This window comes from Acanthopagrus latus, chromosome 1, assembly GCF_904848185.1.
Source record: "Acanthopagrus latus isolate v.2019 chromosome 1, fAcaLat1.1, whole genome shotgun sequence".
Taxonomy (NCBI): Eukaryota; Metazoa; Chordata; class Actinopteri; order Spariformes; family Sparidae; genus Acanthopagrus; species Acanthopagrus latus.
This window is the reverse complement of record NC_051039.1, coordinates 17,120,180-17,136,745: the sequence shown is the minus strand read 5'-3', so window position 1 is coordinate 17,136,745 and position 16,566 is coordinate 17,120,180. Positions and strand designations below refer to the sequence as shown.

Genomic DNA, 16,566 nt, shown 5'->3' with positions numbered 1-16,566 from the left:
AAAAACAACCCCATACCATAATTCCTCCTCCACCAAATTTCACAGTTGGCACAATGCAATCTGAAATGTACCGTTCTCCTGGCAACCTCCAAACCCAGACTCGTCCATCAGATTGCCAGATGGAAAAGCGTGATTCATCACTCCAGAGAACGCGTCTCCACTGCTCTAGAGGCCAGTGACGGCGTGCTTTACACCACTGCATCCGACGCCTTGCATTGCACTTGGTGATGTGTGGCTTGGCTGCAGCTGCTCGGCCATGGAAACCCATTCCATGAAGCTCTCTGCGTACTGTACTTGGGCTAATCTGAAGGTCACATGAAGTTTGTAGCTCTCTAGCAATTGACTGTGCAGAAAGTCGGCGACCTCTTTGCACTATGCGCTTCAGCATCCGCTGACCCCTCTCCGTCACTTTACGTGGCCTACCACTTCGTGGCTGAGTTGCTGTTGTTCCCAAACGCTTCCATTTTGTTATAATAGAGCTGACAGTTGACTGTGGAATATTTAGGAGCGAGGAAATTTCACGACTGGATTTGTTGCACAAGTGGCATCCTATGACAGTTCCACGCTGGAATTCACTGAGCTCCTGAGAGCGGCCCATTCTTTCACAAATGTCTTGTTTCACAGTCTGCATGCCTGAGTGCTTGAATTTATACACCTGGGGCCAGGCCAAGTGATTAGAACACCTGATTCTGATCATTTGAATGGGTGAGCGAATACTTTTGGTAATATAGTGTATGTTTCTTTTTTCTTTTTTGCTTTCATGTATGATTTCCTGCCTGTAAACTGTGGCCAACAAAATGAATTACAGTGATACGATTGTATATGGATTGCTGCAAGATTTGTTTTTGTATTGTAGAGTCAAAATAAAGAGCGCAAGATTAGTTTTGGAACAAATATCAGAGTTTTATTCCACATACTGCACTTCAGGTGTCTGCATTTGAATCACATCTATCACAAACAAAAATGCCCCATGGTACAAATAAATACACGTTCAGTGAACAGAGAAATGTGGAATGTTTTTTATACTTGGACTTTTGTGTTCATTTGTAGAATCCATATTTGTATACAGTATATTTACTTTTTCTTCAAATTAACTTACAAACAATACCAGCAAAATGAAGGTTTTCTTTTCCCAAATAAAGTGCATACTACTCTCTCTTTGAATCACAAAAAGAAAAAAAGAGATTCTCAGACATGTAACACTAGTATAGACACCACTGATTGGGAAAAGGCCTGAAAGTGGGCAGAACAGCTGTATAAGATTACATTACAGTTAGCTTTTTCTTTACAGGTGATCAGAGCTGACCTGATGACTCCTTTATTACATCAAGATATAAAATAACTTCCCTCCTATCAATAGAATATATAAGACAGTGTATTTCAAAAATGTTAATCCCTATCCCAGAAGATATAATTAACAGTCACGTGAAGAACACAACAACAGAATAGGAATAAAGTCATGTTTCAAGTGTTCATTTGATAATCACTGCGAATAGTTTGTCATTAGAAACATAAATGCATATTCAGTAACCCCATGTATGGCTGATAGCATCCATTGTATTTTGGTGGTCTGGGCTTCCTGACAGAAACTCTTACACTAAAGGGTTGGAAATGACCATTAACTGTGGATATTTTGAACCACTGGAGGGCAGTAGAGTACAATGTCAAATTTGCATGTGCTGCATGGGGATTTTAAAATCCTTGTTAGACCCTTAAACATTGTTAGATTTGAGGATGGATTACAATCAATATAGACTCACTGGTCTTTAGGTAGACCCGTACATTGTAATGCAACTGACTCCTAAAAGGTGCAATATGTAAGAATTGACCAGCTGTTGAATTCATGCTCATAACAAACAGGGGGCAGCATATTAGCAGAGTAACCACCAACTGCCACACACTGTAGCAGTGGCTAGCTAGTTAGCTCAGTTAGCTGGGAAGCTAGCAGTCCGGACATGGAGCTTGGAGCACTGGGGCAGTGTTAGGGAGCTTTGGACCAGGAGGGGGCAGGGCTTGCTGGTTAGCATACTAACTTCAGTAGATATCTCTGTAACACATGAGGTCATGAGGTCAAAACTGTTCATTTATTCACATTCTATTGACAGTTTATTCAACTTTTACATATTGCACCCTTAACGACGGGTTATGTAAAAAGATTGTATATTGTCAATACTACGCATGGAACTTTCAACTTTGTAGCACTATATAGTTGTTTTGCTTCATCCAGCTTGTTGTTTTTCACAGGTAAAACCAAAAGAATGCTGTGCCTCGCGCAAAATAGCTGACAGCAAACGCTGGAGAGCAAACTTGAACATTTAGCAAGTTAAAACTAGTTAGTTTGGGACGAATGTCTGGACTAGAAAATAAATGTCAGATGCTGAAATTCAGGCTTGTTGTGCGGTTGCTGTTGTTGACTGAATCAGTTTACATTTGTGGAGCTTTGAAAGCTTAATCAGATCAAAGCTGGATTAAACTGTTTAAACCCTACTTTCTGCCCGGACTCAGTAAATCAACTTGTTGCAGTATTAGCGACAGCAGTCATCACACACAGCTGTCAGTGGTTTGCATAAGATTATGTACAATATTAAGAATGAACTATTGAGGATGAGTACGACCATTGGGTGGGAAAGAAAGTTGTTTTCCTGTTCGTCCTTGTCAGGACGTTGCTGAGATGATAGATTCAAACACCTTTATCAGTATGTTACATAGCAAAATGTGAGCTTTTCTTTAATCAGTCTTGACTACCTAGCTTGTACTGTAACAACAATCATTTTGATGACACTGTTTTTACAGTAACAGGTTCATTGTGATATACTGTACCATGTCCATATCCACAAACCCTACAAACCCTAACTATAGAGCCCTTTAACAAATTACAGTATGCTACATCCATGACTGCCTGCTTCTCTTGTTTTGGCTCAAAACAACACATGGGTTCACTGTATATGTGCTTATAGTTATTTTTTTACACACTACTTTCATGTAAGCAATCATCTCTGTGCCTGTGTGACTTTTTTATAAAGTATCAGAGCGCTGAGGACTGTTACCGGCGCCAGACTGCTTCTGTTCATTTCCAGTTTGGTTCCCGTCGTGACCCTTGCAGAGTCAACTGTGCCGAGTGTAATCACTCCACATTTCTTAACTCGCTCACTCACAAACACATCCATGGACCACAGGGGTGTGGATTTAAATGCATGAAAATCAGCTGCTGACACTGCTGCCTCCCGTGGCAATGTGAGGGTGCGTACGGGTGTGTTTGTGTGGAGGCTGCAGTCGGAAGGAGAAAAGGGCTGTGGTAGCCCTCCTGCGAAGGGGAGATAAGCGCTGAGCCTGAGCTCTGTCAACCCTGCTTTCTTCTGCAGCAGGACATAGCCTTCAAGAACCACCAGAAATAGACCCAAGGTGGCTTCACACACACACACACACACACACACACAATCCCCTGCGACAGACAGAGCCAAACAGTGTCTGATGTGACATCCACTGACAGAATGCCTGCTTTGGCTTTGTCTGACTGCGCATATCAGCACAGCAAACTGCTGCATGAAGACCAAAATGAGCTTAATCATCTTGTCGCTCTCCCTAAACTGAGACTGCATGCCATTCATGTTGTTTGACGCAAATATTACAGTGTCCATCCCCCTGATTCATTGTCACGTTGTTAAGCAGTAAAAGAAGAAAGGGCTGGTTGAAAGACAAAATAGAGTGACTGGATTTGGTATTCACAGTATTCAGCATGTTTTGATCGGTAAAGCACTTTTTGACCTTCTTGTACCTATAATACATGTACAGTACATACCATATGACATGCGTTCACGGAGACCCACACACATATACATCTGATAAAGTGTTCCACATTACATTAAGAGTCTTCTTATTAAATACTTTATAATAGAAAATCAACAGATAATGCACCTTTACAGTAGATTATTTTACTCCTGCTTTTAAGTTAGAATCAGTCAATGATTGGAATCAATAAATAACATTTCATATACTCTGAAACTGGAATGTACATTGTTTGTAAGTGCTTGACTCCTGTTGCATTGTTCTTCCAAAAAAGGCATCTTCTTTTTCTACTAACATCCCATTTAGGGACCCCATGGGGTCACATTTTGGGTGGGATGCCACCTGTTGCAGCCTTCTCTAACGGTGACCCAGCAGGACTTTGTGTCACCACTGCAGTCCCAACAACCCCACGACCTCCAGCAGAAGTGTCAGACCTTCCTGCTGTGCCTCCCTGCTTCTCCTCCACTGCCTTAGTCTGCTGGTCTTTGCTCTTGGCCCCCTCCTGGGAGCCAAGCTTGATTGGCCCAAGGACGTTTTTGGCCACGGTGGTCAGCTGGCTCACGAAGCTCGTCTTTTCACCAGGGGAGACAGGCCGTGACTTACAGAGGGAAGGTCCACAGAGGGAGGGGGTGACAGCAGTCGGGGAGGGAGAGGGAGAAGGTGAATGCTCCTCCACCACCTCCAGTCGACATTTGTCCTCCCAGTCTAGGGTTCCCCGATAACAGTTGACCGGCCCGAGCCCCTGCCTCACCTTGCCCAGCGAGAGCGGCTGCCCATGTGGGGGGACGACCGGTGCAAGAATGCGAGCTGGGAGTTTGGGGCTCTTGGAGCCGAGGTCTGGAGTCCTTGAGTCACTGCTCTCAGCTCCAGCCTTTCGCAGGCTGTCCCCCATACCTGAAGGTTTAAAGGTTTTATTCATGCTGAGAGGACCTGCTGTCACTGTTGCACCGATGCTGATGGGTTTATCCGGAGCAGAAGCAGAGTTCTTGGTGAAGATACCAGGTAAACCAGGCCGACACTTGTTGCTAACATCCTGCTTTGGTTCAGTTCTGATCCCTAGCTGCTCCCGGGGATCTTTACTATGAGATGACACATCTTTGGCTTCCCTGTGGTCCTGCGGTTTTGGAATCAGACTCTTTTCAGGCCCCATATGACCACCTAGACTTCCTGTTGTTTTGGTAGGGGTGCTAGGAGTTGTTGCTTTCGGGGTGTCTGCACCCAGTCTGGAGCTTGGACCAGCCTGCGAGCCCAGGGGCAGCTCACCTGTATGAGGTTTTCTTGTTAAGGATGACTGAGATACTGTCGCTCCAACTCGACCCAATCTCTCCAGAACTGCTGCGGTATCAATCTCCCTTTCTTTCGACCTCTCCCTCCCTCTCTCCCTTTCTTCCCTCTCTCTCCCGGCCAGCAGCGTTTCCCTACTGAGGGGTGACTCTTGTCTCCCGAGTCTCCTCACAGGCTTCAGGACCCCGGTCTCTGGGGTGGTTGAGGATGAAGGCAGGGGAGGAGGATTAGGAGGCAGGTTTTCCCCTTCTGTCTCCAGCAGGCTCTGGAGGCCGAGCTCACAGAGGAAGGCGTCCTTACGGTACTCAGAGTGCTGCACCTCCAGGCTGTGCTTCCTCAGCGGACCCCCCAGCCCTCCTGTAGAACTGGACTGGGTCAGGGGCGAGCCCAGCTTCTCTGCTGACTGCACCCGTTTGAGGAGAGGTGATCGAGGGGGTTCGGCACTCTTGGGCCTGGGGCGAACCACCGGAGGCGAGGAGTGGAGCTTGGCGGGGAAGGACTGTGTGGTGTTGGAGCTCCCGACAGTGTGGCCGGGCAAAGGTGGCGGTGATGACTGGGTAGGGGAGGGTGTGTGGGCAAGCGGGGACAGGGGGATGTTACCAGCTGACTTACAACGAGCAGAGCGATACTGACGGTGGAGTTTAGGAGAGAGGCCGTGCAGAGAGCTGGGCCTCATGTGCTGAGATGGAGCGGGGGAGTTTGGGGTGCTGGAAGCTGGAGAGCTGCTCTGGGAAGAAGCACCTGAAGGAAAAAAGAAGATTAAGTCAAATTTAAAATACCTGAAGGAAAGGCAGACTTATGATTTTAAAGGAAAGAGAGTTTATGGGTTGCTCAAACTTTCTGTTCTGCAAGTCCATTTGGAAAACTCTCAATTCTATGTTTCTAAAAATATATCTAGTTTCCTCAGTACAACCTTTAAACAGGAATTAATTTCCAATCTTGTGTCCTACCCAGGTATGAGGGCTCAGGGGTGGAGCGGTAGCCTTGAGTCGGGGACCGGGCAGACAAGCTGTGAGTCGGAGAGCCAGGAAGACTCTCACTGGAGGACAGAGAGCGGTTCAAAGAGGACAGGCTGCGGCTGGTGTGCAGCAGATTAGACTGCTTCGTGATCTTACGGAACAACGAGTTACGTTTCTTACTGCAGGAAAGACATACAAAAAAAAGACAGGGTGAAAAAGAATTTTGAGCACTTGATGTTAAAAAGACTACAACAGTGGTTTTGACATTTTCTTCCATGTTCAGAAGCATTCAGATTTTCTGCCTGATGAAAATCAACTTGCAGACACAAGATAATCACAGTGCACTTATTTTATAACTCACTTTGTTGTTGCATTACAGGATGTTGAAAGATCTTGACATTTCATGCTAGACAACCAAAATGCATTAAATTAAAGAGCTATGCAGTTGGAAACTGTGCAGGTGTGTAAGCTTGTACCTGTCCTGGCTCTCCTTGCCCATGGTCCTCTTGTTTCGTCGGGCCATCTTACACTTGTAGCTGGCCTTGCGGGCGGGACCCACTTTAATGGAAGTGTTTTCAAAAGGTGTGGTTGTCACTGTCACCTTGTTCCCACTCTGCACAGATCAATGACATTAAATGATTCCAACAGTAATGCCTTTAATTAAAAACCTACAGAAACAGGTGGACCTACAAAGTGTTTCCAACAGTTCAGTCGAGAGTACCTTGAGGATGAGCTCAACCACTTCAGTGTGGACCAGACCATGGACAGGCTCCCCGTTGACGTGGGTGATGAGGTCACCAGCACACAGGCCAGCTTCTTGGGCGGGGCCGCCGTCCTCCACATGCTTCCAATTCACAAAAATATTTTTAAAATGTAATTCATAACACAACAAAAAAAGTTATATGTTAACATTAATAGCACAGCATTTTGACAACAATCAATCCAAAGATGAGCCTGAACTTCTTCAGTCTTCACTAATGTGCAGCCAGATTAAAGGACGGCATTTACTGTTTCTGTTCCGTTGGACTGAAAATAATACTAGTGAAGGTTGTTTTCAACCAGAAGAGAAATTACACATCAAAGAGGTGAAATGTGTGCCCCAAAACTGAACTCATTCACCAGCTCCTCAACATTTAGTTCTGCAATCTCATTGTCTTTTGTTTTCTTTGTGCCTGTTTAATGCCTAGATTTTAAAACACACATGTGACAGCACCACCTTCATGTAAGGTCACTAACTTCAGCTTCAGTACATAACATCTCGAACTATATGTACTATATGTTTCTTACCCAGACAATGTGATGCACGCTGTAGATGTCACTGTCTCCGATGTAGACCCTGATGGCCCTGAGAGTAAAGCCGTACTTCTTTCCAGAGCGATGGATGGTGATGGGTGAGCGCAGCACGCTGACTGCTGGGAAGAAGTCTCTGCTGGGTGAAGAGTCGCGGGACGATGGGTTGGACGAGAAAGAGTGGGGAGACATCGGGCTGGCCAGAGGAGAGAAACCACCATGCTGCTCCACTGGAGGCCGGCAGAGATTAAAGAGAGAAATTAGATATCGTAGAAGGGTGAAACAAACTAATATTCCCAAAAAGATGTCATTCTTGTCTTTCCTCGTGCCTCTCACCTGATGGTATGATGACAGACAGGGCCGTGGCAGAAGCCGACTTGATGACCTTGTTTCCAGGTCTGGAGTTGCGTTTTTCTCCCTCACCAGACAAATGCTGATGGCGTGCCCTGCGGAGGACCAGATCGTTGGTGGCCCGCGGCCCTAGAGGGTCGTACAGGGGAGTCATCACGTCGCGGCCGGCTGCTGCGGGACCTGGGGATAAAGTGTTGATGGCTGTGGTAACTCCCGCTGTCTCTCCATGTCTTGGGGATTTATCTGTGTGGAAGTCAAAGCAGGTGGAAATTACAGTTATTTAAGTTAGTGCCTGGTGTTAGTAGCATTCAGAGGTGAAAATAGCAGTGCTGAGAATTGTCCAGCTGCCCACTCACTCAGCAGCAGCCATGTAATGAGGTGTTACAGGCTGCTTTTTCACTTCCTCTGCTCTTACCCCCCCCCTTGCTGTCTCTGTCTGATTTATTGTTCATCACCCTCCCTTTTGCCCTCTCTCTCCTTGCCCTCTCTGCCTTCACAACCTCTCCCTACCTCAGAGACTCCCCCTGCTCACACACCTGCTCCGTTGATCTCCTTCAGACTGCTCCTCTGCTCCAGGAGGCTCGGTGAGGGGATGCTGGTCCCATCTAGCGAGGCTCCACGGACCTTGATGGGCATCTGACGGGAGAGGAAGTCCGGCTCACCGTCTTGTGGAGAGGCAAAGCGATGTGTGTCCATCAGTGCTGAGAAGCGTCGACGAGCACCAAGGGGAGGGCTTGCATCCCCCTCCATGTAGAGGGACTCTGAACAAGACAAGCGCTTCCTGCGAGGAGACACAGAAACAGTGAATGCAAACAGTGAATCAGTCAGGATGTAATTATGCACAGCGGTGCTTTGACCTAAATGCTAACCAGCATGCCAACATGCTTACAATGATAATGTTAAAATGCCTATACATAGTAGGTGTTATTTTTGCTATGTTCGCCATCTCAGTTAAAGAAGTATTTCACCACTGGAAAGATGGCCCTTTGATTAAAAACTGGGTAGTCTGCACATTAGGAAGACTAAAATATATTTTAAATTGGCACAACATGACCAGAGAAAAGGGGCTGTGGTATCCCCTTTTGGTCAAAAGTTAGAAGACCTACAACAACCAGAATGCACTGTGCCTCACTGATCAATAAACCCTCAAGCTGCTGGGTGATGTATTGAGACTTGGGCGATGCTTCATTTTGGCTCGGCATCTGTTTTGAAACAGGAAATATTGTGTTCCAAACAGTACACTAATATTTGTTTTTGAAAACATTTAAGGCGAGAAACAGATGATGAAGAGGATAATGGCTGATCAACACTACAGTTTTTCAATTTGATCAACAAGTTTTCAGCCTTTTTACCGCAGTACAGGAACAATACTGGCCACTTGCAGTTCACAATCTTTCTCTATTGTAGCTAAATAGTCTGCGAAAATATGAGCCTGATAAGGTTTTAGGCAAGAAATAGTGATGTGGTAACATACTTTTGGTAAGGGTTAGAGTTAGGGTTAGTTATCAACAAGGCCTAGATTTGACAGCTTGACTGGAGTTTGGAGAGAAGCCCCTCACTTGATCCAAGGTGGATTTTTGCAAGCAAAGGTGAACAAGGCTCTAGGTGCATTGTCACTTAAAACCAGAATTTTCAACTTCATGGTGGCACCACAAAAACTCTGGGGATCAGAATTTGAGGATGGCAATCCATGCTATAACTGAGATATTTCAATTTGATACAGTGCCATAGCTAGTGCCCTGCCACAACCATGGCTACACAGAAAAAAAGGAAAGGTAATGATTTGTGATGTGCATGCACATGAGGACACGTGCTGTCAATGGTGTCAGACTATTTCAGCGTTCAGCAGGTGGTGGACATGTGCCAAGATATGTTGCAGGACGCTGGCAAAAGCAGAACAGATGAAGAAGACAGCTTGTTGAAAAAAAGAATGTATATAAAAAAAAGGATTTTTTCAATTTAAATAATGGCTTTGCAAATGTGGAGGTAAATACAGTTAACACATTTGTTAAAAAGCTCAGTGATTAATGCAATTTGTTTTGGTGAGTAACACTGAATGTTAACAGAGCTTTTGTTTGTTGACAAAAAAAAAAAACTCCACAGGGCCCCTTTATTTAAGGAAATGACTGAATGTAATGAGCTGCAATGTAAAAGTAATCATAGCTGCCTGATACTGATAATTCACACTGCATATGGAAGAAGATAAAAATCCAATATGCAGGGTAATAAATGATGAGCCACCTCCACCTTATCAAACCTTCTAATGATTATGAATATAGAATGTATGAATGATTGATTTGTAATTTACATAAGAATTGAAAACCAGACTTATGATTTCTTATTTTTGAGGTTAAATTGAGTTATCTGTTTCTGCTGTGTGCTCTCAATCAGCAATGTGTCAGATAATAATATGTAGTCTGGACGCAGCAGGTCGAAGACTTTGCAAGCTGCCTCAGAGCATGACGAGCATAATAACAGAACAGAATTATGTTTAATTAATCTAGACCCAAGATGAGAGTAAATATTTCATTTGGGTGGGCTAAAAACTGATAATGAGAGGTCTTTTCATGTATGCTAATAACTGTGAGTTAACAGTTTCACTATTGAGGGACAGCATTACATCACCTGTGTTCAATAGTCCTGAAATTACAAATGATTATCCCTAAGTGCAACTGGAAAATGACGCACTTTTAGTAAGACAAGCACTACATTTGAATTATTCATCTGCAAATTCTGAAAAAAATGACACATTTTGGGGTTTCTGTGGGACATTTTCCTTTCCTAGTTTTCTAAACTTTGGAGAGGTGGGATCTGTTGTTCACTCAGAGTCAGTGAGAACTCACACTCGCACAAAGTTCTTTTTATAAAGAGTGCCAGAATTTGTGTCAGTGAGGATGAAAGCCGTTATTCAGGCACACTGAGGTGTGTGACAGCTAGGCTGCTAAAAAAGAGAAGAAGAAAAAAAAAACCTACGGGGAACCTTCTGACTCAGTGCTATCTGAGGCAAACATGCCACCTCACTTCCAAACAGAAATCACAAACATGCCTCTCAAAGCATTCGTTCAATAAAGCCCACTACTCACATCTCGGGGGATCCAGTCCTCCAGCTCTTGTCTCTCATGCTGAAGCTTCCCAGGCTCTCTCTCTTGGTCACCTTGTCCTCCCGCGGGCCCTTGTGCTCCCGACGGGACACGGAGGTCGTCGCTTTCTGCTCCAGCTGAGATAGATGCTCCATGCTGCTGTACACCTGCAGGGGGACACCGTCAGATCAATAACCATTTGGGCCGTTAGTTATTAACAGCTCTGGAAAATACAGCTGGTGAGAGGGGTGACAGCTATTTGTTAGCTGTAATCATTTATTTTGTTTGTTTCAGATATCAGATATTTGCAAATGTGTATCAGACTGAAATCAGCTTTTAATCAAACAAATTCATAGGAAAATTCATAGAGCAAAGAAAAAATGCATTGGTATGAATCGTGATACACTATGCAGTGTGTGAACAAAGAATGTTTATTTTGCATGGGATGAAATGAAATGAAATCTTCAACCTGTTGACCCTCATTTTGGAAATCTGTATGTGACCAGTGAGAAGGAAGTCATATTCCTTGAAGGGGAACTGAAGCGCTTTTAAGATGAACCAAGCTGAACTAAGCTAAGCTAAAATAAAGGTGAGCTAAACTAAGATAAACTAAGCTGAACTAATCTGAACTAAGATATGATGAGACAGACTAAGCTGTGTAATTAAAAAGTATATAATGACCAAACCAAATTGTAAATTCCACAAGAAAAAACAAACTGATCTGCTACTCTGCTAAGATCTGCTCTGGCCTTTTTTAGCAGGATTATTTAGCTTTTTTGTTTAACCATGACTGAATTTAGCTTTGCCAGATTCATGGTGGATAATAAAGAGATGTAAGCTAAAAATTTTCACTTTTTCACTAAAATTTGTCAGAATTTGTCTCTCTTGTACCAGCTTGCTGTGTAGTTTGGTCTTTAGCCATGTTTGGTTTTAGCTGCACATTTAACATGGCGTTTTCTTTTTAATGCACATTTCTATGAAATAAAACATGTTTACATGGCAAAATAATTGTCAACAAATCAGATGGTTTGGTCTTAAATAAATTCCAACTAAATACGTAGCCTAGTTTGATATCATAATATATAATACACAACAACATAGCCTAATGTAGAAGATTACCCATAATATAGTATATGAGTATAGCTTAGCACAGTATAATGAAATAACAAATATAAAATCCAGTTAAATTGATGACAAAAGACATCAAATGATTACTTGTCAAAATACTTGCTAATTAATTTTCTACCATGGACTAATCGTGACTAATCACTGCAGCTCCACATTAATAACTAATGAAGCATCAAATACGCATGTGTTAGCTGCAGACCTCATTATGTGTTTGTATTCAGCAGAGGCCTTCGCTCGAGCCCTCGAGAGCCCTCGACTGTAACTTCAAACACATCTCCAATTTAATTGAAACTGGCCCCTCAAAATGGCACTTTGATTTTGCAAAGCGCTCCTTCACGACTTCACAACCCAAACGTGAGAGGATGGACCAGGTGAAAGACAGAGGGAAGGCAGATGGAAAGACAGAACTAGTGAGAGAGGATGGAAGTGGGAGAGTCGGCAGAGGAAGAAAAAAAAAGACAGCATGAGGTGGGAAAATCCCACCCGAGAGCGTGACAGAAAAAGAAACACGCTGGCACACTGAGAAGAGAGAGAGACTCACAGATCTGAATCAAAAGACATGGAAAGAGTAGAAGGGGGAAAATAGGGAGGAGCGATTGTCTGGGTCATTAAACACACATCTGTTGAAAGGCAAAAGGCTTTAAAGGTGTGCCTCTGAGAGGCTGAAAATAGAAATCAGAGACAAGAGGAATAAGAAGGAATCGTTCTGAGACCTGTGTCCAGACTCCAGGTGCCTCTCTTTGCACAGTACGACCTTGATTTAATTGTCTCAGACCCTTTTCTATTTTCAAATAAAATGACAAATACAACAGATTGACACAGCGAGAGAAACACTGAGTCAAATGACAGTGAGGCTGTGAGGGAGATGAAAGAGGAGAGAGGGTAAAGTCAGACCTTGCTGAAGCGAGGAGAACAGGAAGAGAACTGTCTGATCTCTACAGGTTCATCGTCATTGGTGTCATCCTCGTCGTACGTATTGATGTGATGGTAACGATCCGAGCGGGCTGGCGGGGGAGGGAGGGAGATGAAATATAAGAGCTGTCAGTTGAACATAAAATGTTGCATTTCTGAACGGAGCGGTGCCAGAAAATTATTGCACATCCCATAAACCTAATATTGATGTAACTGCTGTACTTCACAGACACATAAATCCAAACGTACTGTCGAAGTAGCTGGTGTCCTCCTCTGACTCTAGGTGAGGGATGAACTCTGCCTTCTGTCTCAGCAAAGTGTTCCAGTCCAGCTCCGTGAAGAACGAGTGCTGCTTCACCTCAAACGCTCCACCTGGAGGCAGGGGCACGAACGACACAACCTGTCAGCTTCATTCAAATTGGACAGTAAACCCAACATTCTTATACCAACAATAGATCACATGACAATGTGCACATGAAACGTGGCTCTCATGGTGAAAAAACCCAAACCCACTCAAACCCCTCAGTTGGAAAGAGCGTTTACAGGGTGGTGCTTAAGTTGAATACAGTCGGAAAGAGTGAGATTGTGGATTTAAGTGGCCAAAATCAGTTTCCACCGTAGCTTGGCTGGGCTTACCCTTAGAGATAGTGTAAGAAACTCAGCGCAGAGGTCTGCTCTGAGAGGAGCGACTTGAGGTGGTTCAGTAGTCTGATAAGGACGTAATCATGCGATCTTGAGAACCCATCTTGCCAGACATCAAGTCATGTGCATGTGGCCGAACACAGTGGTTAAACAATCAGCATCCTTTGAGGAGAAACTGGGAGCTAGAGACAACAGCTTCATTTAAAGAGGAGCAAAGAGCAGCACTAAAGGCTTTCTTGATGGAAAATATGTTTTTGCTCCTCTCTCGACTTCAGCAAGAGTTTGATATAACAACGGGCTCCGTTGGTGGTCGCGCTCTCCCACTGTTGTCTCCACGTAGATGGTGATAAACAGATGGTTGCTCCAATCACCTGCCAAGTATCTTCTGAAAGTGTTTGCCCTTTTCCAAACAGTTTCTAGTGGCACCTTTCCAGATGTTTTTTTCAAAAACAAACCATCTGGCATGCCAGGTTAGGAGAGATCCAGCACATGCTGGAATATATATTACATATTGTGGGATATATCTCATATAAATCTCTCTCTGACATTTGAACACTGCAGGATCCCCCAAGAGGATGCTCCTCGGGAGACGAGACATCTAGACATCTTGCTTAGCCTGCTGCAGCTGCAAACCATCCTCTGATAAGCAGCATGAAATGGATGAACGCATGGATAAAGTCACGTTGAGTTACTTCATAGTTACTGTCTTACTCGACAGTCTTAGATGTGAATGAAAAGGATGCAGATTGGAGCTCTGATAATGAAGTAATAGCCAGAGTTAGTACCTGTACCCAACCTCACAAGAGGGTTAGTCTGCAGCAGGGCAGAGATGAGGGCCAGGGAATCTGCAGGCAAGGCATCATCACCTTCTGGCCAAACTATGTCATCTGACAGAGACAATAAAGAGAAGCGAAGGGTCAGCATAACAAAGAAGAAACTGTGAAATAGTGCTAACTACTGAAAAATAAATATTAGACATGTGCGAAACCAGTCTACTTGCAGCATATTAAGGCTTAAAAACTTAAAACTACCTCACATGCTTGAGATGCAGAGTATGTGAAAGAATGGTAACAGTTCATCTTGAACACTGATCCCTGAAGCATACAGTGCACAGCTTTGTGGCAGTCCTAAAATAGCTAAGACCACTTACTAGCAAACACTTTCTATAAAAAAAGACACTAACCCAGAAACCCAGTTGAATGGAAACACACTGTACAGGCTTTATGATTTGAATTTGATGACTGAAAATGTGTCACCCTAGAAGTGCAGAGTAATTTAAGTTTGTCTAACCTGTGATGACCTGTCCAAACAGCTCCTCTGGAGTGTCTCCAAAGAAAGGCACACAGCCCACCAGGAACTCATAGAGGATGATGCCCATGGCCCACCAATCAACTGGCTTTCCATAGCCCTGACGGAGAATCACCTCTGGAGCGATGTACTCTGGAGTACCACATACCTGCGTGAAGGAGAGAAGATGGAAGAAAGGGAAGACAGAAGGAGTCAGTTCAATGAAACTATTTGTATGTACACATGTCAAATGCAGATTCAAAGTAAGCACAGAGAAACTTTCCCCTTTCAGAAGATGAACATGAAAACAGCCTTGTGTATAAAATTTGGCACCATTCTGCTCACTCTGAGTCATGAAGCCAATCAGATAGTTTTGGTTTTATCTGAGATCCACTGCTGAGGGTACAAAGATGAAAGGAGCTGTTTGCACCTTTACAGACATGAATATAGTGAAATGTGCAGATTCGTTGGATGGATGAGTAACTTGAAACTGCAAACCGTTCACAGCAACCTCTGTGGCGCCTTCAGTAATAACTGGGAACTTGTCTCTGTATGAAGACGTGACCGCTGAGTCAGTTTCAAATGTCATTTGTTAATGCTGAAACCACCAAAAATGACATTTGAATAATATCCTTAGTTTGGCAGCAGAAGTCTCAGGCAGAGATTTCAGAACATTTGCAGGGCTACATTTTGCTTGTGGTAAGTGAGAAATTGCTTTTTAAATTGAACTTTTTGTAATTTGGACAACCAAACCATTTAATATTAGAGGCATTAAAATGGAAACTGCTCATTAACACTTTCAAGATTTCATTTTAATAACTGTTGTGTGTGTTCATGTTTGAATGGCTACACATGTGCATGCTGTCGCACATAACCCAGCCATCGTTATTGACACTCTCGTAATCAAAATCTCCACTAGAATCATGAAAAGCAAAGCCCTGGTCTGTTTCATCAGCAGATGTGAGTCGATTTCTGGCAGACAAACAGATGTCTGCTTCCACCCAGACGAGCTGGAGGACACACGGGCCAATCTGACTGATTATGACTGGTTTAATTCAGAACAATAACAATAATTACAACATGGTATTGTGATGGAGATGGGGGGGCATTAATGATTCACTCATTCAGACATCACAGGAAGCACTGTAACGCAATGTCTTTATTTGGAGATTACTGACTTTGCCGGATGACTTGGCAGGTTGACACGCATGGCTGGAGAAGATTAAAACATGCTGTAAATGCCAGTCGCTTGATCATCCACCACACGTCTGATCGTAGAGCGACACTAATTTTGCATTACACAGCTCTCATTCATACAACCGCTGGATAAATGTCCGAAGCCTTTCTTCTTTGATAATGAGGTAATAAACTGCTTCAATTTATGTCCAGAAAACCTAGTTAACATGCTGTACCTGCTTATCTAGGAACTCTCTGGCATCCTTCTCAATGTGTCCCTCATACAGGTTGGTGGTGAGGCTCATCAGACCCATCTTTGATAAGCCGAAGTCTGTGAGCTTGATGTGTCCCATGGAGGTGATCAGCAGACTGTATGGAGACAGAAAACACACATTAAACAATATGACTTTTTTTTTATGTAGTACGTGCTAATTTTTTCATCGTCACATGTTTTCAATTGGTTGCAGGAACAGGAAGAGTACTACGGTGGAGATACGGGGACATGAGAGAGATGCAGATGAATGCACGAAGGATATTAGTGTTTTAGTTGATATATTGGTTTCTCTCTGTGTAATCTGTTTACCAGAGTAGACCTGAGCTACAATCATGTTAGTGGTAGATAAATCTCAGAGAACCTAAAAACTAAAGACTTCACCACCACTACCTTTGCC

At 43.7% G+C, this 16,566-nt stretch overlaps 1 protein-coding gene across 3 annotated transcripts in view; it reads right to left on the bottom strand.

The window, feature by feature from the left end:
* Positions 1-878: 878 nt before the first annotated feature.
* Positions 879-16,566, bottom strand: part of mast1a (microtubule associated serine/threonine kinase 1a) — a 72,377-nt gene continuing 56,689 nt past the window's right edge. For 2 of the 3 annotated variants that reach the window (XM_037092347.1, XM_037092365.1), the window contains 13 exons: positions 16,132-16,264; positions 14,723-14,888; positions 14,218-14,319; positions 13,040-13,162; positions 12,773-12,882; positions 10,754-10,917; positions 8,207-8,451; positions 7,656-7,913; positions 7,317-7,549; positions 6,751-6,873; positions 6,506-6,642; positions 6,021-6,208; positions 879-5,811 (listed from right to left, as the gene is read on the bottom strand). In XM_037092347.1, coding sequence (XP_036948242.1) covers positions 4,106-5,811; positions 6,021-6,208; positions 6,506-6,642; positions 6,751-6,873; positions 7,317-7,549; positions 7,656-7,913; positions 8,207-8,451; positions 10,754-10,917; positions 12,773-12,882; positions 13,040-13,162; positions 14,218-14,319; positions 14,723-14,888; positions 16,132-16,264 — 3,688 coding nt within the window. In that variant the 3' untranslated portion in view covers positions 879-4,105. The remainder of the gene's footprint in view (positions 5,812-6,020; positions 6,209-6,505; positions 6,643-6,750; positions 6,874-7,316; positions 7,550-7,655; positions 7,914-8,206; positions 8,452-10,753; positions 10,918-12,772; positions 12,883-13,039; positions 13,163-14,217; positions 14,320-14,722; positions 14,889-16,131; positions 16,265-16,566) is intronic. The other variant, XM_037092357.1, reaches the window with a different exon arrangement.